Source organism: Ranitomeya variabilis, chromosome 6, assembly GCF_051348905.1.
Source record: "Ranitomeya variabilis isolate aRanVar5 chromosome 6, aRanVar5.hap1, whole genome shotgun sequence".
Taxonomy (NCBI): Eukaryota; Metazoa; Chordata; class Amphibia; order Anura; family Dendrobatidae; genus Ranitomeya; species Ranitomeya variabilis.
Genome location: NC_135237.1, coordinates 403,319,714 through 403,346,937, shown reverse-complemented (window position 1 = coordinate 403,346,937; position 27,224 = coordinate 403,319,714). Strand labels below are relative to the sequence as shown.

Genomic DNA, 27,224 nt, shown 5'->3' with positions numbered 1-27,224 from the left:
TTCATTGCTGCTGGTGTAAATATGCATTTGCATTAAAACATACAAACACATAGAGAGAGACAAAGCACACAGCAGCTTGCCGCCATATACACTAATCCTCACCAGATTTTGGAATCTGGCAGCCGAAAATAATGCCGGAAGGCGGGGGAGCAGGGGGAACGTCAGACAAGGGAGAACGTCCGAGATGGGGGAGGGCCTGAACAGCGCAGTGCAGTGCGCATGCCCAGGAATGCCAGCCCCGCAGTGTGCATAATGAATAACACAGTGCGGGGCGGGGATTCAGTAACAGGGCGGCCGCACTGCCCGCACAGACGCAGTCAGGCACCCTGCGTGTGAGTGATGACGGCCAAAGAAGACTGTGCAGGCCCCAGGCAGGCACGCACAGCGCAGGCGCCGGATTTGAAGCAACAACGCGAAGGGGGCGGGTACCATCGGCCCTGAAGAGAAGAGTGACGGCAGTTTGAAGATTCATAGAGGACGCTTCGGACCGCCTCCCGGTACAATCGCTGGTACGTTTGGCCAATTTTTAAAACGTTTTATTGCGGTAATAACTTAATCAAAAACTAAAAGAGCCACCTTGTTAGACTGCAGCATTACTGCTGCACAAGGTGGCTCTTTTAGTTTATAACGCCTGGGGGGGGGTGACAGTGGCCCTTTAATCATTCTCATATTTTGTGTAATTTCTATGTATACAAAATGTGAGTTAAACTTTATAATTTTAAAAAAACACTATAGTTCTAAAAAAAATAACACCCATATGTTCACCAACAGAAAATTGGCAGAGAACCTTAACTTGTAAATGTGCTCCAGTGTTATTAAAAATGAATGTTCTGAATGATGTATATGTTTTAATGAAATTCATGTAGGCAAATTTGGTCTTCATCACCTTTTGAAAGTTTGCAATACAACCATTTGCTTTGGAACATAGCGCAAACAAAACAGAAGCCATTACTAAACAAGTCTGAAAAAATGTAATTTTTAAATAAATTGCGCTATGCGTATCATATTACAGCTCACACAGCAAGGGCTGTTCACATGTGTTTTAACAAAATGTACTATAAACAAAATATTTTATAAAAATGTTCCATTAGCTCTTACTGACACAAAAATGCATTAACACAAGCATTATCTTTTTACAGATCCTGAATAGAAACCTGCATTTCACCGCTATTTTCACTGCCAGATAAGCAATTAATGGTCTAGAAATGTTAGCTTACTGTTCATTACCAATTCATTTGAGACACAGCCTTTCTAGACAGAGTCAGCTACAGTACACAATCCATTGCTGTTTTTTCTCTGTTTCATTACATCTCTCTTGGGTTTTCAGTACATTTGTAGAAATTTCGATTCTTAACTTCCTGTGACATTGACCTTCCTCAAATAGTAAATGCTGTGTGTATACATCCATTTGTTTTGCATGAAATAGGATGAATTAAAGGGGTTGTACAGGATTGGAAAAGCACAAGGGCTTTGTAAAAACAACATTGCACTTATCCATAGGTTGTGTATAGTATGACAACATCACCTCATTCACTTCATTGGCAGTGAGATGGATAGCATATATCTACCATACAATCCACATCATTATACTATAGAAATTTCCAAGATTTTATTTAGTTATATAAATATGGAATGCCAAATCTTGCTAAGAGATTTATTCAGATTATTTTACACTGGCATTATGATTGTTTTTACGTATCACTGTACACCAATAGTAGCACACAGTCTTTATTGTGTGTGTTTCTATGGGCTCAAGGATAGAAATGAGCGAACTCGAACTGTAAAGTTCGGGGTGTGCACCGGACATCTAGTGCCCAGTACTGAAGTTCAAACATGGTCTTTTTCTGGAAAGTCCACTTTATTGTTCGGGTTCGGTGCTGAATAAAGTTTGTTGAAAGGCTGCAGTGCAGCCAATCAACAAGCTTTTAGGCTGTGGGCACTTCCGGAGCAATTACAGCAATGCCAAGTAATGGCTTGGCTGTTATGGGCCGGCACAACATGTGACCTGGCCTGTATAAACGCTTGATCACGGGTAGTGCTGCCATTGTGCTCTAAATATTGCAGGGACAGTGTAAAATAAATAAATAATTTAAAAAAAAATGACATGGGGTCCTCCCTATTTTAATAACCAGCCAAGAGAATGCAGACAGCTGTGAGCCGGTCCTATTATGCTGGGAAAAGGTCTTATTAGGCAGGGCAGGGACCAATATCCATGAACCTTCCCAGCCTATTAATATTAGCACCCAGCTGTCTGCTTTGCCTTTGAGGGGGACCTCAAAAAATTATGTGGAATCCCCCTTATTTTTAATAACCAGCTAAGGCAAAGCAATCAGATAGGGGCTAATATTAATAGACTGGGAAGGTCCATGGATATTGGTCCCTGCCCTGGCTAATAAGACCAAACTTCAGCCACCCCAGAAATGGCCCATCCATTAGATGCAACAATTCTGGTGCTTAGCCTCGGCTCTTCACTATTTACCTGATGCAGTGGCAACTGGGATAATAGATTTTGCGGTAGATATCAGCTGTGTATTGTCAGTTGGCATCAAGCCCAGGGGTTAATAATGAAGAGGCGTCTATTAGACACCCCCATTACTAACACCATAATTAACCCCTTACTGACATTGGACGGGATAGTACGTCCGATGTCAGCTCCCCTGCTTTGATGCAGGGCTCCGCGGTGAGCCCGCATCAAAGCCGGGACATGTCAGCTGTTTTGAGCAGCTGACATGTGCCCGCAATAGTGGCGGGTGAATCGCTATTAACTAGATAAATGCCGCTGTCAAACGCAGACAGCGGCATTTAACTACCGCATCCGGTACGTCATTGCCGACCCCCGTCACATGATCGGGGGTCGGCGATGCTTCAGTATTGTAACCATAGAGGTCCTTGAAAAATAGAGACGCTACGAGTATCGGAAAATGGTGCAATTTTTTTTTATTTTTTCTTAGCAAAGTTTGGAATTTTTTTTCACCACTTAGGTAAAAAATAACCTAGACATGTTAGGTGTCTATGAACTCGTAATGACCTGGAGAATCATAATGGCAGGTCAGTTTTAGCATATAGTGAATCTAGCAAAAAATCCAAGCAAAAAACAAGTGTGGGATTTAACTTTTTTTCCAATTTCACCGCACTTGGAATTTTTTTCCCATTTTCTAGTATACGACATGGTAAAACCAATGATGTCGTTCAAAAGTACAACTCGTCCCGCAAAAAATAAGCCCTCACATGGCCAAATTGACGGAAAAATAAAAAATGTATGGCTCTGGGAAGGAGGGGAGTGAAAAACGAACACGGAAAAACGAAAAATCCCACGGTCATGAAGGGGTTAAAAACAAAAACACACACAAATGAAAAACGTTTATTTCAATAAAGACTCTCCTACACATTCTCTGGTTTACCCATTTATTATTAAAAAATAATTCCAGCAACTCCAACACAATGCGATGTGGCTCCCATGACGTCCAGCAATTCTCTCCTGAAACCTAAGGAGAATTGTTCTCCTCTTCCCTAAAGAGACTGCAACTTTGTGTCCTCTGTTTATTTCTGGCACCACACCATCTTTGCCAAACACACCGGGAGCACTGGGGACCCAGCTTCGCCTGTGAGAAGCCATACCATCCCAGCTGCCATAACATCACCCCAGTGGACCCCTTTAAGCAGCGTCAGTCACCCCTGCCCGAATACCACAGGTGGCGTCACAAACAAACTTTACAAACTTTATTTCCCATTTACTGCTACCCCTTTTATTGGACACCCAGGGTAACGGACCGGGTCACTGCCACCGTAACACATCCCTTTAAGAACCAGCCAGGTACCGAGTACCCCTAAGGCCCTGGCTGGCGCTCCAAGAGAACAGATGCAGAGAAACCCTTCGATTGATATAAAAAGCAAATGTAGCATGTTATTATTATTATTATAGCGCCATTTCTTCCATGGCGCTTTACATGTGAGGGATATACAGTACAGACCAAAAGTTTGGACACACCTTCTCATTTAAAGATTTTTCTGTATTTTCATGACTATGAAAATTGTAAATTCACACTGAAGCATCAAAACTATGAACTAACACATGTGGAATTATATACTTAACAAAAAAGTGTGAAACAACTGAAATTATGTCTTATATTCTAGGTTCTTCAAAGTAGCCACCTTTTGCTTTGACGACTGCTTTGCACACTTTTGGCATTTTCTTGATGAGCTTCAAGAGGTAGTCACCGGGAATGGTCTTCCAACAATCTTGAAGGAGTTCCCAGAGATGCTTAGCACTTGTTGGTCATTTTGCCTTCACTCTGCAGTCCTGCTCACTCCAAACCATCTCGATTGGGTTCAGGTCTGGTGACAGTGGAGGCCAGGTCATCTGGCGTAGCACCCCATCACTCTCCTTCTTGGTCAAATAGCCCTTACACAGCTTGGAGGTGTGTTTGGGGTCATTGTCCTGTTGAAAAATAAATGATGGTCCAACTAAACGCAAACCGGATGGAATAGCATGCCGCTGTAAGATGCCATGGTAGCCATGCTGGTTCAGTATGCCTTCAATTTTGAATAAATCCCCAACAGTGTCACCAGCAAAGCACCCCCACACCATCACACCTCCTCCTCCATGCTTCACGGTGGGAACCAGGCATGTAGAGTCCATCCGTTCACCTTTTCTGCGTCGCACAAAGACATGGTGGTTGGAACCAAAGATCTCAAATTTGTACTCATCAGACCAAAGCACAGATTTCCACTTGTCAAATGTCCATTCCTTGTGTTCTTTAGCCCAAACAAGTCTCTTCTGGTTGTTGCCTGTCCTTTGCAGTGGTTTCCTAGCAGCTATTTTACCATGAAGGCCTGCTGCACAAAGTCTCCTCTTAACAGTTGTTGTACAGATGTGTCTGCTGCTAGAACTCTGTGGCATTAACCTGGTCTCTAATCTGAGCTGCTGTTAACCTGTGATTTCTGAGGCTGGTGACTCGGATAAACTTATCCTCAGATGCTGAGGTGACTCTTGGTCTTCCTTTCCTGTGGCGGTCCTCATGTGAGCCAGTTTCTTTGTAGCGCTTGATGGTTTTTGCCACTGCACTTGGGGACACTTTCAAAGTTTTCCCAATTTTTCGGACCGACTGACCTTCATTTCTTAAAGTAATGATGGCCACTTGTTTTTCTTTACTTAGCTGCTTTTTTCTTGCCATAAAACAAAGTCTAACAGTCTATTCAGTAGGACTATCAGCTGTGTATCCACCAGACTTCTGCACAACATAACTGATGGTCCCAACCCCATTTATAAGGCAAGAAATCCCACTTATTAAACCTGACAGAGCACACCTGTGAAGTGAAAACCATTCCCGGTGACTACCTCTTGAAGCTCATCAAGAGAATGCCAAGAGTGTGCAAAGCAGTCATCAAAGCAAAAGGTGGCTACTTTGAAGAACCTAGAATATAAGACATAATTTCAGTTGTTTCACACTTTTTTCTTACGTATATAATTCCACATGTGTTAATTCATAGTTTCGATGCCTTCAGTGTGAATGTACAATTTTCATAGTCATGAAAATACAAAAAAAATCTTTAAATGAGAAGGTGTGTCCAAACTTTTGGTCTGTACTGTACATAATAAAAAACAAGTAATAATCTTAAACAATACAAGTCATCAATGGTACAGAAGGAGAGAGGACTCTGCCTGCGAGGGCTCACAGTATACAAGGGATGGGTGAGGATACAGTAGGTGAGGGTAGAGCTAGTCGTGCAGTGGTTTGGTGGATCGGTGGTTACTGCACGTTGTAGGCTTGTCGGAAGAGGTACTGTAGGTCTTCAGGTTCTTTTTGAAGGTTTTCATGGTAGGCGAGTGTCTGATATATTGTGGTAGAGAGTTCCAGAGTATGGGGGATGCGCGGAAGAAATGTTGTAAATGATTTAGGGAAGAGGAGAGAAGAGGGGAATCAAGAAGGGGATCTTGTGAGAATAAGAGGTTGCGTGCAGGTAAGTATCGGGAGACTAGGTCACAGATGCATGGAGGACACAGGTTGTGGATAGCTTTGCATGCCATGGTTAGGGTTTTAAACTGGAGTTTTTGGGTAATCTGGAGCCAGTGCAGGGATTGACAGAGGGGAGAGGCCGGGGAAGAGAAGGGGAACAGGTGGATTAGTTTAGAATAGATTGGAGGGGTGCGAGAGTGTTAGAGGAGAGGCCACAGAGCAGGAGGTTGCAGTAGTCAAGGCGGCATATAATGAGGGCATGGAATAGGGATTTTGTAGATTCTTGGTTGAGGAATGTACGGATCCAGGCATGTTGACTTAAGGCACAAGCAGTACATAGACACGCATAATGTACTATTATTTGTAGGTGTGGTACATTCAATACTCTGCTCCACTCAAACTTCTATCAACAAATGTAAACTTTCATGCATTTTTTTAATAGAAGAATGAACGTTTGGCATTTTAACATTGTGCCAGGTGTTTATTTCAGAAGGTATACGGGTGTTGCTATTAAATGGATATAAAAATATAAACAAAAACTGTCAAATGGTCAGTAAAACCTGGTGCTTCCGCTAAGGTATATGCATCACTGCTGCAACAAGTAGCAATGGATCCACCAAACCTATGCCAATAGGGATACAAAAATCAATAAATAAAAATTGCAATCTGCGCTGTGGTCCCACCGCTATAACTCTGAAAATAAAATCTGAATATACTGGCTATTAAATGTCCCATTTACTAGCTTGGACAGTGAGTGAATGATTCCGTACTGCAGGATATCCGTCACAAATCACGGAGCAGTTTGCTCAGCAACTTACAGTTGCAGTCTAGAAAAAATTAACCTCATCCATCAGGATATCTCAGCCCAATCTCCTCAGTGCCTGGATCCCCTTCCCTGCCGCACCTCAAGCTCACTAGACATCTTTGAGCCTGTTTCAGAAGAAGTTTCCAAGCTCCTCACTTCTGCTCGGCCTACAACCTGCAACAGTGACCCCATTCCTTCACCTCTCCTGCAGTCTCTCTCACCAGTGGTCACCACTCACCTGACTAAAATATTTAACCTCTCTCTTTCTTCAGGTATCTTTCTCTCCTCATTTAAACATGCCATCATTACCCCTTTACTTAAAAAGCCATCCCTGGACCAGAACTGCACTGCGAACTACAGACCTGTCTCTAACCTTTCCTTCATCTCTAAACTCCAGGAACGCTTGGTCCACTCCCGTCTAATACGCTACCTCTCGGATAACTCTCTTCTTGACCCCTTACAATCTGGTTTCCGCTCTTTACACTCCACTGAAACTGCCCTCACTAAAGTCTCTAATGATCTAATAACAGCTAAATCCAAAGGTCATTGCTCCCTGCTGATTCTCCTGGATCTATCTGCCGCATTTGACACTGTGGATCACCAGCTCCTTCTCACTATGCTCTGCTCCATAGGCCTCAAGGACTCAGGCCTCTCCTGGTTCTCCTCCTACCTCTCTGACCGCTCCTTCACTGTATCTTTTGCCGACTCCTCTTCCTCTCCTCGTCCCCTTGCTATTGGGGTTCCGCAGGGCTCAGTCCTAGGCCCCCTCCTTTTCTCTCTATACACTGCCCCTATTGGACAAACAATCAGCAGATTTGGGTTCCAGTATCATCTCTATGCTGACGACACCCAATTATACACTTCTTTCCCTGATATCACCCCTACCCTAATTCAAAATACCAAGGATTGTCTGTCTGCTGTCTCTAACATCATGTCCTCCCTCTATCTGAAACTAAATCTCTCCAAAACTGAACTACTTGTGTTTCTCCATTCTGATAACCTCACTCTACCCAACATCGAAATTACCCTGGAGGGTCCAACCATAATTCCCAAGCAGCATGCCCACTGTCTTGGGGTCATATTCGACACCGAAGTCTCCTTTACTCCCTATATCCGATCACTCACTCGCTCCTGTCACCTTCATCTTAAAAACATCTCCAGAATCCGACCTTTTCTCACCTTTGGAACTGCTAAGACTCTTACTGTGGCTCTTATTCATTCTCGTCTCGACTACTGCAACTCTCTTCTGATCGGTCTCCCTCTTACCAAACTTTCTCCTCTCCAATCCATCTTGAATGCGGCAGCCAGGGTCATATTTCTGTCCAGCCGCTTTACCGATGCCTCCATCTTGTGCCAGGCATTACACTGGCTACCCATTCGCTACAGGGTCCAGTATAAACTCATCTCTCTCACCTACAAAGCTCTCCACAGTTCTGCACCGCCTTATATCTCCTCTCTCATCTCTGTCTATCGCCCTACACGTGCCCTCCGTTCTACAAATGACCTAAGGCTAACATCCCCCATAATCCGAACCTCGCATCTCCGTCTCCAAGACTTCTCTCGTGCTGCGCCAGCTCTCTGGAATGCACTTCCCCGGACAATCAGACTGATACCTAGCCCCGACCTATTCAAGCGCGCTTTAAAAACCCATCTCTTCAAACAAGCCTACCACATCAACTACTCAGTAAACTAACTTTGCCCTGTTTCCTCCTTTAAATATTATTCTGAATCTGCACCCTACTATTCATCTGTCTCCACACCCTCCATGCACATGATAACTGCACTTGATACTTGACTATTGCACTTAAACACACGGGCTGATGACCAGATCATGCAGCTTTATATGAAAATCCCTATTTATTAGAATTGCCAGACCTGAAATAACAAGCACTTTTCACCTATTGTGTCCCTCCATTTCCTTGTAGATTGTAAGCTTGCGAGCAGGGACCTCACCCCTAATATCACTGTTTTAGGCTGCTTTCACACTAGTGTCGGTACGGGGCCATCGCACTGCGTCGGCCCGACGTACAGACGCATACTGTGAAAAAAATGCCCGACGTGGGCAGCGGAAGCAGTCTTAGGACGCTTCCGCTGCCCCATTGCAAGGTCCGGGGAGGAGGGGGCGGAGTTTCGGCCACGCATGCGCGGTCGAAAATGACGGTGTCGGCGCACAAAAAAAGTTACATGTAACTTTTTTTGTGGCGGCGGTCCGCCAAAACACGACGCAACCGTCGCACGACGGTTGCGACGTGTGGCACTGCGTCGCAATGCGTCACTAATAGTGTTGAGCGATACCGTCCGATACTTGAAAGTATCGGTATCGGAAAGTATCGGCCGATACTGGCAAAGTATCAGATCCAATCCGATACCGATACCCGATACCAATACAAGTCAATGGGACTCAAGTATCGGACGGTATTCCTGATGGTTCCCAGGGTCTGAAGGAGAGGAAACTCTCCTTCAGGCCCTGGGAACCATATTAATGTGTAAAAGAAAGAATTAAAATAAAAAATATTGCTATACTCACCTCTCCGAGGGAACCGGCAGCGTTGTTTGCTTAAAATTCGCGCTTTTCTTTCCTTACGTGAAGTCCCGGCTTTGTGATTGGTTGCGTCGCAGTCACATGGGCGACGCAACCAATCACAGCAAGCCGTGACGTAATTTCAGGTCCTTAAGGATTTTAAAATTACGTCCCGGCTTTGTGATTGGTTGCGTCGCAGTCACATGGGCGACGCAACCAATCACAGCAAGCCGTGACGTAATTTCAGGCCCTTAAGGATTTTAAAATTACGTCCTGGCTTTGTGATTGGTTGCGTCGCAGTCACATGGGCGACGCAACCAATCACAAGCCGTGACGTCACGGGAGGCTGGACACGCGCGCATTTTAAAATGCGCGCTTGTCCAGCCTCCCGTGACGTCCCGGCTTGTGATTGGTTGCGTCGCGGTCAACTAATCACAAGCCGGGAGGCTGGACACGCGCGCATTTTAAAATGCGCGCTTGTCCAGCCTCCCGTGACGTCCCGGCTTGTGATTGGTTGCGTCGCGGTCAACCAATCACAAGCCGGGAGGCTGGACACGCGCGCATTTTAAAATGCGCGCGTGTCCAGCCTCCCGGCTTGTGATTGGTTGACCGCGACGCAACCAATCACAAGCCGGGACGTCACGGGAGGCTGGACAAGCGCGCATTTTAAAATGCACGCGTGTCCAGCCTCCCGGCTTGTGATTGGTTGACCGCGACGCAACCAATCACAAGCCGGGACGTCACGGGAGGCTGGACAAGCGCGCATTTTAAAATGCGCGCGTGTCCAGCCTCCCAGCTTGTGATTGGTTGACCGCGACGCAACCAATCACAAGCCAGGACGTCACGGGAGGCTGGACAAGCGCGCATTTTAAAATGCGCGCGTGTCCAGCCTCCCGTGACGTCACGGCTTGTGATTGGTTGCGTCGCCCATGTGACTGCGACGCAACCAATCACAAAGCCGGGACGTAATTTTAAAATCCTTAAGGACCTGAAATTACGTCACGGCTTGCTGTGATTGGTTGCGTCGCCCATGTGACTGCGACGCAACCAATCACAAGCCGGGACTTCACGTAAAGGAAAGAAAAGCGCGAATTTTAAACAAAGAACGCTGCCGCTTCCCTCGGTAAGGTGCAGGCTGCGTCGGAGAGGTGAGTATAGCAATATTTTTTATTTTAATTCTCTCTTTTACACATTTTTACATTAATGTTGTTTCGATACCGATACCCGATACCACAAAAGTATCGGATCTCGGTATCGGAATTCCGATACCCGCAAGTATCGGCCGATACCCGATACTTGCGGTATCGGAATGCTCAACACTAGTCACTAATAAAAGTCTATGGAGAAAAAATGCATCCTCCGGGCAACTTTGCAGGATGCGTTTTTTCTCCATAATGACGCATTGCGACATGCAGTGCCCGACGCTAGTGTGAAAGTAGCCTAAATTGTCTTAACTTGTACTGAATTTATTGTCTGTACATGCCCTCGCTTAATTGTAAAGTGCTGCGGAATATGTTGGCGCTATATAAATAAAAATTATTATTATTATTAGTTTATCACGCTACTGCCGGCCGCAGCGCCACTCAGATACTTGGAGCTATAGGAGTATTTTTTAAGTTCCACAGACAGCTTTCCAAGCTAAACTGAAAGTTCTCTACAGGGAGTATCTGATACATTTTACTCCAATCGCTCTATTTATTCCGGACCATATGCATGGACACCAGCAACCCACCGCAGATTGTCAATGAGTGTATGGAGACACTATACTTTTATTTTCAGAGTTATAGAGGTGGGACCACAGAACACATTGCAATTTTTATTTATTGCTTTTCTGATATAAATATGAACGTGAATCAATAATACAGAATAAGCAGACATGACAAAAGACAACAATCATGAAATATAATATCTACAAATAGAAGGGGGGGTTAAATGTGAATTGCCAAACAAATGTTCTATAACCAGAGCTAAAAATAAATATAATTTGTTTTAAATTAATGTAACTTAATAAAAGTGCTTATAAAGCACTTATTGCCCTGTTATTTGAGATCAAAACATTCAGTGGTTAGGTGAATGAGGTCTGCTATATTGCGATGGGCAGCTTTCTATACACATCACTTATTTCTAATTCTAAATATTTTTCCTACTATGAGAAATATTCCCAAATGGTTCTTTCTGGCAAATGGAATTTAAGCAGTTATTTATAGCATCAAGTGATGCTGGGATGTAGTTTTAGGCCGGCGTCACACTACCGTAGAATATGGGCAAGTGCTATGCGAGAAAACATCGCATAGCACTCGGATCAGTGTTAATCTATGGGGCAGCTCACATCAGCCTTTATTTTCCCTGGAGTATTCGACATGCATGTAAAATCGCAGCATGCTGCGATTGTATGCAGATATTGTCCAAGGCTCGGCAATGCAACCCTATGGGTGCGAGAGAAAAAAAAATCACACAGTACTCGGACCATGTGCGTGCTGTCCGATTTTTACACACTGGTATCCTTTGAAAAGCCGGCAGTTCATGTGCCGCATACAGTAAAATCACACTGACAGGTTAGAATAGAATAGATATATACACATAGAATACATAGATATATAGATGTCAGTGACACACATATATATGAATATACAGTATATTACATAGATAGATATATAGATAGATATATAGACGAAAAGCCGGCAATTAATCTGCCGTGTACTGTAAAATCACTGCAGGAGCCGAAAGGATAGAATAGATGGATTACATACAGTAAATACAAATAGAATAGGTAGATATATAGAAGTCAGTGACAAATACAATTAGTACAGTGTGTGTGTGCAGCTTACTGTACATGTATTTAATAAAAAAAATGGTGTGGGCTCCAGGGTAATTTTCGTAACCATCAGAGGCAAAGCCGACGGCTGGGGGCCGATGCTTATAGCCTGTTAAGGGGGTAATATCCATGGAGCTTCTCAGGCTATTAATATCAGCTCACTGTACTAAGCCTTTACTAGCTATTCAAATGGGGGACCCTAAAAAAAAATTACATAGGGTCCTCCTATAACTAATAACCAGCAAAGGCTATGCAGACAGCTGCGGGCTGATATTAATAGCCTAGGAAGGGGCCCCCCAGGCTAAAAACATCAGCTCTCAGCCACCCCAGAAAAGACGCATCTCTAAGATAGCGGTGGCAATTGGTGTGATAGTTAAGGGGATTGATGTCACATATGTATTGTCAGGTGACATCAAGCCCCGAGGTTAGTAATGGAGAGGCGTCAATAAGACGCCCCTATTACTAACCCTATAATCACATTGTATGAAAACACAGACACCCAGAAAAAGTCCTTTAATTGAAATAATGACAGACTCCTTTAATAATCTTAATTAAACCATACTTACGACCTCGCCCATTCCCCCGATGCCATGATCATCTGCAAAAGAGTTTAAAAAAACAAACAACAATATTCCTCACCTTTCCACAGTGATGCTGCTAATCCATTTGTCCCTCGACGGGTCCAGCTCTGCTACATCTAGATGGCAGGCTGCATGGTTGCATGATGCGACCAGTCTGTCATCCAGCAGACACTGAGCTCCGTGTGCTCAATGTCTCTCTGTGAACTCCTATTACCTATCTGACGGCACCGCAAGCGTGAGAAAGTTCTCCTTCTCGTGGTGTCGTCAGACAGGTCCTGGGAGTTCACAGCCAATGAACTCACTTCACCTTTCTGACGTCAGTGTGAGTGCCATGGGAGAGGCCCTTGTTCCTGCCAGCATGGTCCTCCTCTGAAGCTCAGCTATGTACTGTGTTTCAAAGACCGGGATTTACAATATACAGTGCCTAAAAGTAGTATTCAACCCCCTGCAGATTAAGCAGGTTTAATAAGATGCAAATAAGTTAGAGCCTTCAAACTTCAAACAAGAGCAGGATTTATTAACAGATGCATAAATCTTACAAACCAAAAAGTTCTGTTGCTCAGTTAAATTTTTATAAATTTTAAACATAAAAGAGTGGGTCAATTATTATTCAACCCCTAGGTTTAATATTTTGTGGAATAACCTTTGTTTGCAATTTCAGCTAATAATCGTCTTTTCTAAGACCTGATCAGGCCGGCACAGGTCTCTGGAGTTATCTTGGCCCACTCCTCCATGCAGATCTTCTCCAAGTTATCTAGGTTCTTTGGGTGTCTCATGTGGACTTTAATCTTGAGCTCCTTCCACAAGTTTTCAATTGTGTTAAGGTCAGGAGACTGACTAGGCCACTGCAACACCTTGATTTTTTGCCTCTTGAACCAGGCCTTGGTTTTCTTGGCTGTGTGCTTTGGGTCGTTGTCTTCTTGGAAGATGAAATGACGACCCATCTTAAGATCCTTGATGGAGGAGCGGAGGTTCTTGGCCAAAATCTCCAGGTAGGCCGTGCTATCCATCTTCCCATGGATGCGGACCAGATGGCCAGGCCCCTTGGCTGAGAAACAGCCCCACAGCATGATGCTGCCACCACCATGCTTGACTGTAGGGATGGTATTCTTGGGGTCGTATGCAGTGCCATCCAGTCTCCAAACGTCACGTGTGTGGTTGGCACCAAAGATCTCGATCTTGGTCTCATCAGACCAGAGAACCTTGAACCAGTCAGTCTCAGAGTCCTCCAAGTGATCATGAGCAAACTGTAGACGAGCCTTGACATGACGCTTTGAAAGTAAAGGTACCTTACGGGCTCGTCTGGAACAGAGACCATTGCGGTGGAGTACGTTACTTATGGTATTGACTGAAACCAATGTCCCCACTGCCATGAGATCTTCCCGGAGCTCCTTCCTTGTTGTCCTTGGGTTAGCCTTGACTCTTCGGACAAGCCTGGCCTCGGCACGGGAGGAAACTTTCAAAGGCTGTCCAGGCCGTGGAAGGCTAACAGTAGTTCCATAAGCCTTCCACTTCCGGATGATGCTCCCAACAGTGGAGACAGGTAGGCCCAACTCCTTGGAAAGGGTTTTGTACCCCTTGCCAGCCTTGTGACCCTCCACGATCTTGTCTCTGATGGCCTTGGAATGCTCCTTTGTCTTTCCCATGTTGACCATGTTTGAGTGCTGTTCACAAGTTTGGGGAGGGTCTTAAATAGTCAGAAAAGGCTGGAAAAAGAGATAATTAATCCAAACATGTGAAGCTCATTGTTCTTTGTGCCTGAACTACTTCTTAATACTTTAGGGGAACCAAACAGAATTCTGGTGGGTTGAGGGGTTGAATAATAAATGACCCTCTGAAAAGACTTTTCACAATTTAAAAAAAAAAATAAACAAAGAAATAACATTCTTTTTTGCTGCAGTGCATTTCATACTTCCAGGCTGATCTACAGTCCAAATGTCACAATGCCAAGTTAATTCCAAATGTGTAAACCTGCTAAATCTGCAGGGGGTTGAATACTACTTGTAGGCACTGTATACTCTAATGCTACGATATGAGACGATTTTTCAGTAATTACTCTTCCTTAAGAAAATGCAATAAGAACATATCAAAATGTCATTTGTACCTCAAAATAGTAGCAATAAAACTTTTAGATTGCCACACAAATAACAAGCCTCCATGGATCGAAAAATAAAAATTTTACGGGTTTCAGAAAATGGCAACACAAATTTCAGAATTCTTTTTCACCACTTACATGGAAAAAAAATCTAAATATGTGTGATATTACTGTGATTATGTTGACCTGGAGAGTCATGATTCAGGAGAACTTTTACCACAGAATGCATGATGTAAAATGTCTAATGCTACGATATCGGACGATTTTTTGATAACTAATCTTCCTTCAGAAAATGCAATAAGAACTTATCAAAATGTAATTTGTACCTCAAAACAGCAGCAATAAAACTTTTAGACTGCCACACAAATAACAAGCCTCCATGGATCGAAATATAAAAATGTTTCGGGTTTCAGAAAATGGTAACAAAATTTCAGAATTACTATGATTATGCTGACCTGGAGAGCCATGATTCAGGAGAACCTTTACCACAGAATGCATGATGTAAAAACAAAACCCTAAAAACTGTCGGAATTTTTTTTTTTTCACAAACTCAGCACACTTAAGAGTTTTCCAGTACATTGAAGGACAAAACAATTGGCGTAATTCAAAACTTCAACTTGCAAAAACCAAGCCCTCATATTTCTATCTCTTGGAAGAAGGGGAGGCAAAAACAAAATTGGCTGCGTAAGGCAGAAAGCGCGCGCATGCGCGAATGCTCTGGCACCTGTTGCCATGGTGTCTGTACCTGGCGTGCATCTCACCACCTGGAACCAGGAAGAGGATATCACATCACCTCAGGTTCTAACAGGCCATGCGCTGCACACATGACAATCAGGATGGATAACAGATATTATGCATTACAGCTAGTGATGAGCAAGTATACTCGTTGCTCGGGTTTTCCTGAGCATGCTCAGGTGGTCTCCGAGTATTTGTGACTGCTCGGAGATTTCGTTTTTGTCGACCGCAGCTGCATGATTTACGGCTGCTAGCCAGACTGAGTACACGTGGGTGTTGCCTGGTTGTTAGGGAATCCCCATATGTACTCAGGCTGTCTAGCAGCTGTAAATCATGCAGCTGCGTGGACAAAAACTAAATCTCCGAGCACTCACAAATACTCGGAGACCACCCGAGCAACGAGTATACTCGCACATCACTAATGACAACTGCTACAACCCTATTACTCCAAACATTATCCCTACTGGCTCTTACATATAAACCCACAGGGCTCTCCCTATTCTTTTCACATGGCCCCTGAAGAAGCAGAGTGAAACATGTCATGGGCCATAGGACTCCACTATCAGCCCACCATTTTATAGATATTTAATTAATAGACATTAGGATAGCAATTTGGATAACTCCTTACTGTTCCTAAGGTACTTAATGTATTTGTTATTGCAGAGCCACTCTTTCTGGGGTTTTGGTACAATGGGTTAAATACAATTTGTGACTACTAGTATTTTACTACTGTTATTCCTATATTGGAACTAGTAAATACTATACATTTGATATTGTTTCAATCCAGATACCAAAATCCCACCGGCTTAAGAGAATAACACTAACTAACACTAACATATACATTTTCATGTTTGGCTATGGACCACTACTTATAGAATGCCTTAGCACCTATAGTATAAACATGTTGTGCCTGACTAATTTGGGTGCTTTTTGAGATGACCTTGCCTTTAACAGTTTTCTCTTGTGTTATTAAAATTTTAATAAAAACATTGCATTTTACTTCAATGGAGCCTCATTGCACTCAGATCTTGTGCTACAGTATATCTCGATAAGATTGAACTTGAAATTTCAGTGCAGTGAATTTGCAATTATTCACTATATTTTCACAAAAAAAGCAAGCAAAAATAAAAATGTATGACATCAGCCTTTGAACAGCATGACATAAATTACATTTATTATCACAGGAATAAATGTTTCTAATGCTGCTGTTTGTGCACATGTGTGTAGTTTTTCATCAGAAATAAGCAACATTTGGTGGTTTTCACAAATAACAGTGACACAAAAAAGTAAACAGTTTAATGAAATTTAGTATTTTTCTGCTCAATACTTTTTCAGTTTGTAAACTGAAAGTATTTGTCCGGCATAAACTATAGATTGTTGTTGCAAGGCAAGAAACTTGGAAGGTTCAAAAGAAACAAACTGTCAACTAACCACTAATTGAATTTTCTAATATGACTCACAGTTTAGAAATTTCCTACAATTTAATCACAGTCCACCCAGAATGATCAATTAGAAAAACAGACCTAACATTTGGCAAATTCTGTGTACAAGATGGAGATGCAGCAACTGAAGTTGCTTCGCCACAGGGATTTATGAATGAACAAAGCTGTGATTTAGAAATGTGAGATAAAGTTCATCTCATGTTTCCTTACAGCAAATTCCTTTGTTGCTTCCCATCGCCTACAAGGAGTGGGGGCAGCCATATTGTTGGTTGAGCAGTTATATGTAACTGAATACAGTACATCACAGGCGTTTCCAAGATTCAATGTGGTCCTGTAAAGATGCCTGCATCCCCTGTTGACAAGCTCTAAATTCTACTTTATATATTTGCGGGGACCCCCTCAATACTCCATTATGGCAAAAGAAAGGAGTTGTCTTTCCAACTTTTTTTTCATTATTTCAGCACTGAATTGTGTCACTAATCCATGTTCCTTGACCCTAGAATTATACTTACAAGCCACTGTCTGCACCTGTCCCCAGTGCCACTGAAGTCCTGCACCACCATCTTGTGACTGACTGAAAGTCATAGATATCAATCACAAGCTCTCAATGTAAGGCCATGTTTACACTTTGCGGGTTTCACCTCTCAGCGCTGCACGCGGCCGTCCGGTCTCAGTTGCTGTGCGAGCAGGACCTGCGGTGACGTCGCGGTCACATGACCGTGACGTCGTGGTCACATGACCGTGACGTCATGAAGGTCCTTCTCGCACAGCATCTTTGGAACCGGACCGCCGCGTGCAGCGCCGAGGAGATCGGGACGTCATAGGGTGAGTATATAACCATGTTTTATTATTTTTAACATTACTATTGATGCTGCATATTGCTGCATATGCAGCATCAATAGTATAGTAGTAAACCCGCAGCAGAAACCGCAAGACAAAACGTGATAAATCTGCAGGGATAACCGCAGCGGTTTTGCCCTGCAGATTTATCAAATCCGCTGCTGGAGAACCCGCAGGGACCCGAACCTACGTGTGCACATAGCCTAAGTCTGAGAGCCTCGTTCTGGCTTGCCCAGCAAACACTGGAGAAATCCATCAGATCACAACCTCCAGAAGATGACTGGAGTGGCGACCAGAACAGAAGAAGGTGGTTGCTAAGTATATTACTAAGGTCAGGGAACTTACATTAGTGACACCACTCCAGCGGTAAACCTACAAAAAACACACACAAAAAAAACCTGGAGTGGTGCTGAGAAAGCTAGACCACACGTGATAGTGCAAATCGCAATATTGCAGTCATATGACCGTCATCTCACACTGGATGAAGACTGCACATTGCAAACTGTGATGATTCGGCATCAGTCTGCAGAAATGTTTCTTGAGAACAGAAAGCCTCTTTAAGGTGTTTCAGACTATAAAATCCACACCAGACTCAAAAACATTGTGTCATCTATATATTTGCTGACTTGCTCATAACACATAAGCTCTTAGAGCTTTTCTGTACATGTGTTATTTACATTAATGATGTGATAGGAAGCATTATCATTAATTATTCAACATTTTATCATAAATTTTCTTTCAGTCATGCAGTGTAAGATTATAGTTTGTATTAAGATTATGCTCCAAATTTACCTGTACAGTTAGAAAATATTCTAGAGATTGTTTGCTATTGTGAATCTCAGTAAATGTGCAGTATTTCTTTATTACTTTAAAGTGATTGTCTCATCCTAATAAATGGGGCTAATTGCAAAGTGCTTTTAACTCCTTATCACCGAAGCCTGTTTTCACCTTTCTGAAAGAGCCCTATTTTTCAAATCTGATGTGTCACTTTATATGATAATAACTTTGCTTCTTGCAACCCCGATGATTCTGAGTATATTTGCATAGATCATTACACTTCATGTTAGTGGTGAATTCAGGTAGATAAAATTTACGTTTATTAAGGAAAATTTGGTGAAAGTTTAGTAAAATGTGCAATTTTTATCATTTTTATGCCCTTACAGTTAATAACATTTCCCATGTGTCTATTTTACATCAGCATCATTTTTTAAATGTCTTTTTATTTTGTTAGTACTGTATGTTAGCAATATTAATTTTTTCAACAATAATTACAAAATCTATTTTTTTACACAGACCTATAAAGTTTAGAAGTGACTTTGAGGTGCCTACATGTCATAAAACCCCAAAAGTAAAAAAGTGTTAAAAACTGCACACACGGCCACCAAGTATTCAAAGCTGCAGGGAATGAAAAAAATGAAAAACTGCATGATTTCAACTAAAATTTTGCTTTAGCCTCAAATTTTTCATTCTTACAACTTGCAATGAGAGACAATGCACCCAAAAAAATTGTTAAGCACTTTCTACTGAACATACTGATACTCCATATGTGTTGAGAATGTACTATGTTTGCGCATGGCAGGACATTAAAGGGAAGGAGCGCTATTTGAATTTTGGAACATAATTTTGGCTGAAATAGATTGTGGATGCTTTGTCAAATTTGCAGAGCTTATGAGATACCAAAACAGCAGAAACCACCTACAAGTGATGGGGTACTGACTAGGAGCATACTGATGTTTTTCATCTCAAAAGGTGGTTCATTACAGTTTATAACATTTGACGTGAAAATAAAAAATGAGGGTTTTTTCTGCAAAAATAATCTTTTAGCCCCAAATTTTCCCGTTCACAGGGGTACCAGGATACAGTGGACCACACAATTTATTTTGGGCACAGAAGGAAAGTGCAATTATGGCTCAAATAGATATTGAACACCATATCGCATTTTCAGTGTCCCACAAGATGCCAAACAGTAGAAACCACACAGAAATGGCAACATTTTGGAAACTAAACCATTCAATGAATTTAGCATGGGGTGTAATGACCTTTTTAGGCCTACAGGTGCTTCTTAAAAGTATCACATTGGGACATAGAATTGAAACATTTAATTTTTTCACAGATACAATGCTTTAGTAACAAATTTTTCATTTTCACAAGGGTTAATAGGAGAAAATGGGCCCAACAGTATGCAAAAACAAATGATCTCAAAATTGACAAAAGCTCATATGTAGTCGATACCTTCTGTTTGAACAAAGGCAGGGCTCGGAAGGGAAGAAGTACTATCTGATTTTAGAGTGCAATTTTGACTGTAATAACTTGCAGGTGCCAACTGTATAGCCAACAAAGTGCTAGAACATTAGTTTGAACCCACAAATGATGCACAGAATTTTATAATTCTGGGTCATGTAAACAAAAATGTCAATTTTTCCACTAAAGGATTTTTTAGATCCATGTTTTCATTTTCATTTTTTTAATTTCTAGAATGTGGCAATACTCAACATGTGTTCGTAAACTACTAAGTTTCGTAGACATTGCCGAGTACTTCAGTACATTCACTTGAATGGGAGATAAAGCAGAGTACTTGTCTGCAACCACTAAGCAATTTACAGGGCTGCGTGTGTTCTGTCCGTTCAATGCTTAACCCCTTCACGACATCCGCGGCATATATAAGGCACATGTCGGAAGAGGGTACATGGAGCCCGTACCCGGCAGGTGAAGGTTGTGTATTACAGCCAGGACCTGCTTCTAGCAATCGTGGGTGAAGCAGTTCTCCGACCATAATTGTTAACTTGTCTCACCTTCCAAAAATTAGCTATCACCCAGCTCCATTGGCCAAAAAATAAAAATGTTACGGGTCTCAAAATGGAGACACGGCCCCAAAAATGTTTGTTTTGGTTTTGTTTGTTTTTTTAAATTTCAGATTTTTTTCCCTCCACTAAAATAATAACAAAACTGGACATGTTTGGTATCACCGTAATCGTATTGTTGAGTAGAATCATATTGCATAGTCATTTTTACCACAAAATGTACATCATAAAATCAGCTTCCAGAAAACAATGTCAGAATTGTGGGTTCTTTCACAATTTCACCACACTAAGGCTATGTGATTCTTTGCGGTTTTTTTGCATTTTTTCTGATGTTTTCCGCTGAAAAAATGCTAAAAAAACGCAAACATAGGCATCCCATCATTTTTAATGCTTTCCGCAATTTTTGTGCACATGCTGCATTTTTTTCCACAAAAAAAAATCGGTAAAAGCGGTAAAAAACACAGCATGTTCATAAATTTTGTGGATTTTTCGCGTTTTTGCCATTGCATTGCATTGGGAAGTTCCAGAAAAAAAACACGAAAAATCCGCAAAAAAAGTGCAAAAACCGAGATAAAAACGCAAAAAAACACATGCAGATTTCCTGCGGAAAAAGTCCGGATTTGCTCAGGAAAATTCTGCGCACTTTCCTGAACGGTGCATATAGCCGTAGAATTGTTTTCCTTTTTTCGAGTACACTATGTGGTAAAATGAATAGGGTTATTCAAAAGTACAATTCGTCCCTCAAAAAACAAGTTCTCATATGTCTATGTGGACAGAAAAATAGAGTTATGGTTCTGGGAAGAAGGGTAGGAAAAACAGAAACACAAAAACGGAAATTGGCTGCGGCGTGAAGGGGTTAATTATAGCTGCTGCAGTTTTCAGCTGATTAGTGGGTGTGCTTTGTGTCAGTCTCCCACGATCTCATATTAATCACACATCCGACAGATAGGTCAAAAAGCTAGACTTGGACAACCCCTTTAATTGAGTTCTCCTCTCTGCAGGAGTTCCATACATGTTGATGTTAACTGTGGTTCGGGCACACTGGGGGACTTAGAAATATCCATTTTGGCCTTCCGAATGTGGATTTTACTGAATGGGTTATTGGAAGCCATGTCACTTTTCGATTGTATTTCAGCTACTCGTAGATAAAGAACTCGTGGCTCTCACACATAATGTGAGTCTTGATTCTTTCATTCAGAACCTTAGAAGGAAGAAGTGGCAGCACTCACCGATCTTCAAAGCAGATGAATCTTTATTGCATTAAAATCTTCACGGCTCGGGGGTGCATATACAAAGGAGTGTACAAGCTCAAACGATGGCCGTTTCGTGCTGCTTGAGCGCTTCAACGGGTTTGTGAAACCCCCGAGCCGTGAAGATTTTAATTCAATAAAGATTCATCTGCTTTGAAGATCGGTGAGTGCCGCCACTTCTTCCTTCTAATGATTTACAACAGTGTGTATTCTGGGCTCGGCACCCGAGATCAGCTGGCCAGCGTCTGCTGACAACCGGTGTGTTCACAAAGCTTGAAATTGGATGGTGCGGTCAGCTGTTTTCTGCTTCAGTGATTTTATTCAGAACCTGCTCACGAACTTTGAACACCAAAATGTCCTATTGAAAACTCGTGAGTAGCTGAAACATTCATGGAAGTTCTGAATAAAAGAATCAAGATTCATTAAGAATCATTAAGAAGTTACATGTGAATGCTGGAAGCTTGTCACCTATATGTAACTCACTTCCATGTGCACCACAAAGAGTGCAGTGCTGATCACTATTTGGATTTTCACCTACTAGTGACGTGGAAAGCCTCCATTTTTCAATTGACAGATCACAGACCTGAGTAGGGGCTTAGTTTTTGTGGGATGAGTTGTTGCTTTAAAGTGTATCTCGGCTTATACTCGAGTCATTGTCCCAGGGGGTCAGCAGGGGAAGGGGAGCGGCAAGAGCCGGCAGATGTCACATCATATGCACCCCCTCCCGGGGCCGTCTCTGCACGAGCCTGCTTCTCAGATGGTCTCTGGCGCCTGCAGCTCTTCCTGTGTTCAGCGGTCACGTGGTACCGCTCATTAAAGTAATGAATATAGACGCGACTCTCATAGGCACCATAGGCATAGGTACCATGTGACCGCTGAACACAGGAACAAGCTGCCGGCACTGGAGACCATTGGACAAGCAGGGACTTGATGAGACCGCATCACGAGGGGGTGAGTATGATGGGGGAGGGTAAGCCATGCGATATTCACCTGTCCTCGTTCCACTACCGCGCTGTGTCTTCCGCTTCCACTGGCTGTGACGTTCAGGTCAGAGGGCGCGATGACGAGTTTAGTGCGCACTCTCTGCCTGAACAGTCACTGCAAAGACCAGGAAGATACAGCAGCGCGCGGTGGTGGAATGGGGACAGGTGAATATCGCAAGAGTCGGGGACCTGAGCCGGCGGCGACGCCAGCACCTGGCCCCCATAGCGCGCCGGTGTCCCCGCCTGCTCAGGACACAGCCACCTCTCCCCCAGTGACGAGAGGTGAGTATGTCTTTTTTGTTGTTTTTTAATCGCAGCAGCAGCATATGGGGCATATTATTCTATGAAGCATCTTATGGGGCCATCAAACTTTATGGAGCTTTATATGGGGCATATTATTCTATGGAGCATTTTATGGGGACATCAACCTTTATCGAGCATTATATGGGGCATATTATTCTATTATTCTATGGAGCATCTAATGGGGCCATCAACCTTTATGGAGCATTATATGGGGCATATTTTTCTATGCAGCATCTTATGGGGCCATCATTAACCTTTTATGCAGGATTAAATGGGGCATATTTTAATATGGAGCATCTTATGGGGCCATTATTAACCTTTGAGCAGCATTATATGGGGCATATTTTTTGTATGGAGCATCTTATGGGGCCCATCATGAACTTTATGGAGCATTATATGGGGCTTATTTTGTATGGAGCATCTTATGGGGCCCATCATGAACTGTATGGAGCATTATATGGGGCTCCTGATTCAATATAAACATTCAAAATTTAACCTACTGTCTAAATTAATTTTACTTTTATTGGTACCTATTTTTATTTTTGAACTTTACCAGTAGCTGCTTGCTGCATTTCCCACCATAGGCTTATACTCGAGTCAATAAGTTTTCCCAGTTTTTTTGTGGCAAAATTAGGGGTCTCGGCTTATACTAGAGTCAGCTTATACTTGAGTATATACGGTACATCTCTAGGTTCTCACTTTCATTTGGTATTCCTGCACTAAGAGCGCCAACCACTCTATTGCATCCAGCTTCAATCACCTCCTCTGACTAGCGGTATCATACTATATCCAGCTCACAATATTTATCCTCTCCCTGTTTTTCCGCCACTATATGTGCATTTAGATTTGCCCTCCTGTGCAGGGCTACACCATGAGACCTTCTCTTCATAGCTGTTAAACAAAGTGCTAATTCGCCAAGACAAACAGGCACGAGCCACATATCATGGGCCCGCAAGCCATGTGCAGCTCCCAAATCACAGGTTGGGGATCTCTTCTCTAGCTGAATGTGCCTTCTACTTGAAGTAGGACTCATTCAATAACAGGTGAAAAGCATTGCTCTAACAAATCAAGAGATAGTTGGCTGTTGTGAATGTGCTGTACTTATCTGCACTATTAATATAGAATCACACAACTGCAATTAAATGAAATGGTATAAATTATATTGTCTAATAGTAATTATAATGGCACATGTACATATTCTTAGGTAATATTGAAAAAATCATATCATATCTTACCTTGCATTGTTATCTTGGTCGGTTCCGAAAATAAAGGAATAAGCAAGAGGTAAATGAGGTAGACGAATGATATTCCATTGTACCGGAACATGCATGCTGTGAAGGAGAAGACAAATTGTGATTTACTGGTGTTGATAGGTAAACTGTAACATTACATATCCCGCACATTATTCTTTAGATATGCAATAGCTGATTGTTTCCGGACATCTTGTCTACAGACATGTATATAGATACTAATTGTAGGTAAATGTACTTATCTATTCTTCAATAAACAGGCTCACACTCCAATTCAAGCTTTTTTCTTGTATTACAATGTAAGTTTGTTTTGCAATTTACTTATAGTTTTCTATCTCTGTCTCTGCTAGTATTATTTGAATAGGAACCATTGTTTTATTTTTTATTTTTTTAACCAAGTGTTTGTATTACTTTTTAGCTACTTTTAATCACATGCATATAAACAATGTAGGTTTTCAGTCAACAACAATTAAACATATTGAAAATAAGAAGTAATCAATAAGTATATTAGAAAAGCAAGGAACTTCTCATTATAGAATGAGAAATCTTATTTCCTGAAACTGCCTGTATGCATTCAATGAACAAGCGATGAGCACATTGCTCACTAATTAGTCTACAGAGTTTGCTTCAGATGCTAAAATTGGAAATCCCTTTGAAAGGAGGCCACAGATATAACAATAACAATAATCATAAACATAATGAATCATATATTGCCTCTACTTTATGGAGATTTGACCTGTCGGTCAAAACAACTAAACAATGTATTTTACATATTTATAGTTCTACTGATTAAATGCTTCAATTATATAGTTGATTTTTTTTTTTAGAAAATACAAGAACAACATTTGCAATGGTGGACAATAATTTTCCTGTATCTTCAATGTTTTACATTTCTTTTAAAGGTGTTACTCTTCGAAAAAAAATGTTTTTCATATGGAATGATTACAAATGTCTTATAATGATCTTAATCGGTCATTTTATGTGTCCACTACTGATAAGAAGACACTTCTAATGGACCAATTTTCATTACCTGTCTTACATAAAATCAAGAATTTCTCCTCATTTCATGTACAAACAGATCCAAATGTGAATCTGAGCTACTTGGCATGTGTGACTACAGTTACTGGGTATATACAGTGGATGTTAACCCCTTCCCGACATTTGACGTACTATCCCGTCGAGGTGGGGTGGGCCCCCATGACCGAAGACGGGATAGTACGTCATACGCGATCGGCCGCGCTCACGGGGGGAGCGCGGCCGATCGCGGCCGGGTGTCGGCTGCATATCGCAGCTGACATCTGGCACTATGTGCCAGGAGCGGTCACGGACCGCCCCCGGCACATTAACCCCCGGCACATCGCGATCAAACATGATCGCGGTGTACCGGCGGTACAGGGAAGCATCGCGCAGGGAGGGGGCTCCCTGCGTGCTTCCCTGAGACGATCGGTACAAGGTGATGTACTCACCTCGTACCGAACGTCTTCTCCCTGCAGGCCCCGGATCCAAAATGGCCGAGGGGCTGTATCCGGGTCCTGCAGGGAGCACTTCCGGGTCGGAGCAGGCTGCAGATGAAAGCTGCAGCCTGCTCCGATGAAAGTATGATCGCCGATCTGATAGAGTGCTGTGCACACTATCAGATCTGCGATCTGTGATGTCCCCCCCTGGGACAAAGTAAAAAAGTAAAAAACAAAAAATTTCCACATGTGTAAAAAAAAAAAAAAAAAAAAAATTCCTAAATAAATAATAATAAAAAAAAAATATTATTCCCATAAATACATTTCTTTATCTAAAAAAAACAAACAAAAACAATAAAAGTACACATATTTAGTATCGCCGCGTCCGTAACGACCCAACCTATAAAACTGGCCCACTAGTTAACCCCTTCAGTAAACACCGTAAGAAAAAAAAAAAAAACGAGGCAAAAAACAACGCTTTATTACCATACCGCCGAACAAAAAGTGGAATAACACGCGATCAAAAAGACGGATATAAATAACCATGTTACCGCTGAAAACGTCATCTTGTCCCGCAAAAAACGAGCCGCCATACAGCATCATCAGCAAAAAAATAAAAAAGTTATAGTCCTCAGAATAAAGCGATGCCAAAATAATTATTTTTTCTATAAAATAGTTTTTATCGTATAAAAGCGTCAAAACATAAAAAAATGATATAAATGAGGTATCGCTGTAATCGTACTGACCCGACGAATAAAACTGCTTTATCCATTTTACCAAGCGCAGAACGGTATAAACGCCTCTCCCAAAAGAAATTCATGAATAGCTGGTTTTTGGTTATTCTGCCTCACAAAAATCGGAATAAAAAGTGATAAAAAATGGTCACGTGTCCGAAAATGTTACCAATAAAAACGTCAACTCGTCCCGCAAAAAACAAGACCTCACATGACTCTGTGGACCAAAATGTGGAAAAATTATAGGTCTCAAAATGTGGAGATGCAAAAACTTTTTTGCTATAAAAAGCGTCTTTTAGTCTGGTTTCACACTTGCGTTTTTATCTGCATGCGTTTTTTAAAAAAACCGCATGTGTGAAAAAATGCATGTAAACGTGGTAAAACGCATGCGTTTTTATAGAAAAACACAAGAAAACAAGAAAAAAACAAAAAACCCTAACCCTAACCCTACCCCTAACCTGAAATACGTGGCACTGAAATACGTGGCACTGAAATATACGTTTATATACGTATATACGTATATAAGTGCCACGATATTTCAGTGGCCACGTATTTAAGTGCCACGTATTTAAGTGCCACGTATTTAAGTGCCACGTATTTACGTGCCACGTATTTTTCAGTGCCTGAAATACGTGGCACTGAAATACGTGGCACTGAA

The 27,224-nt window shown here is 42.1% G+C and overlaps 1 protein-coding gene across 6 annotated transcripts in view; it reads right to left on the bottom strand.

Annotated features, from left to right (window-relative positions):
* Positions 1-27,224, bottom strand: part of PIEZO2 (piezo type mechanosensitive ion channel component 2) — a 737,984-nt gene that overhangs the window by 493,890 nt on the left and 216,870 nt on the right. For all 6 annotated transcript variants that reach the window (XM_077270184.1, XM_077270188.1, XM_077270185.1 and 3 more), the window contains exon 2: positions 24,364-24,459. In XM_077270184.1, coding sequence (XP_077126299.1) covers positions 24,364-24,459 — 96 coding nt within the window. The remainder of the gene's footprint in view (positions 1-24,363; positions 24,460-27,224) is intronic.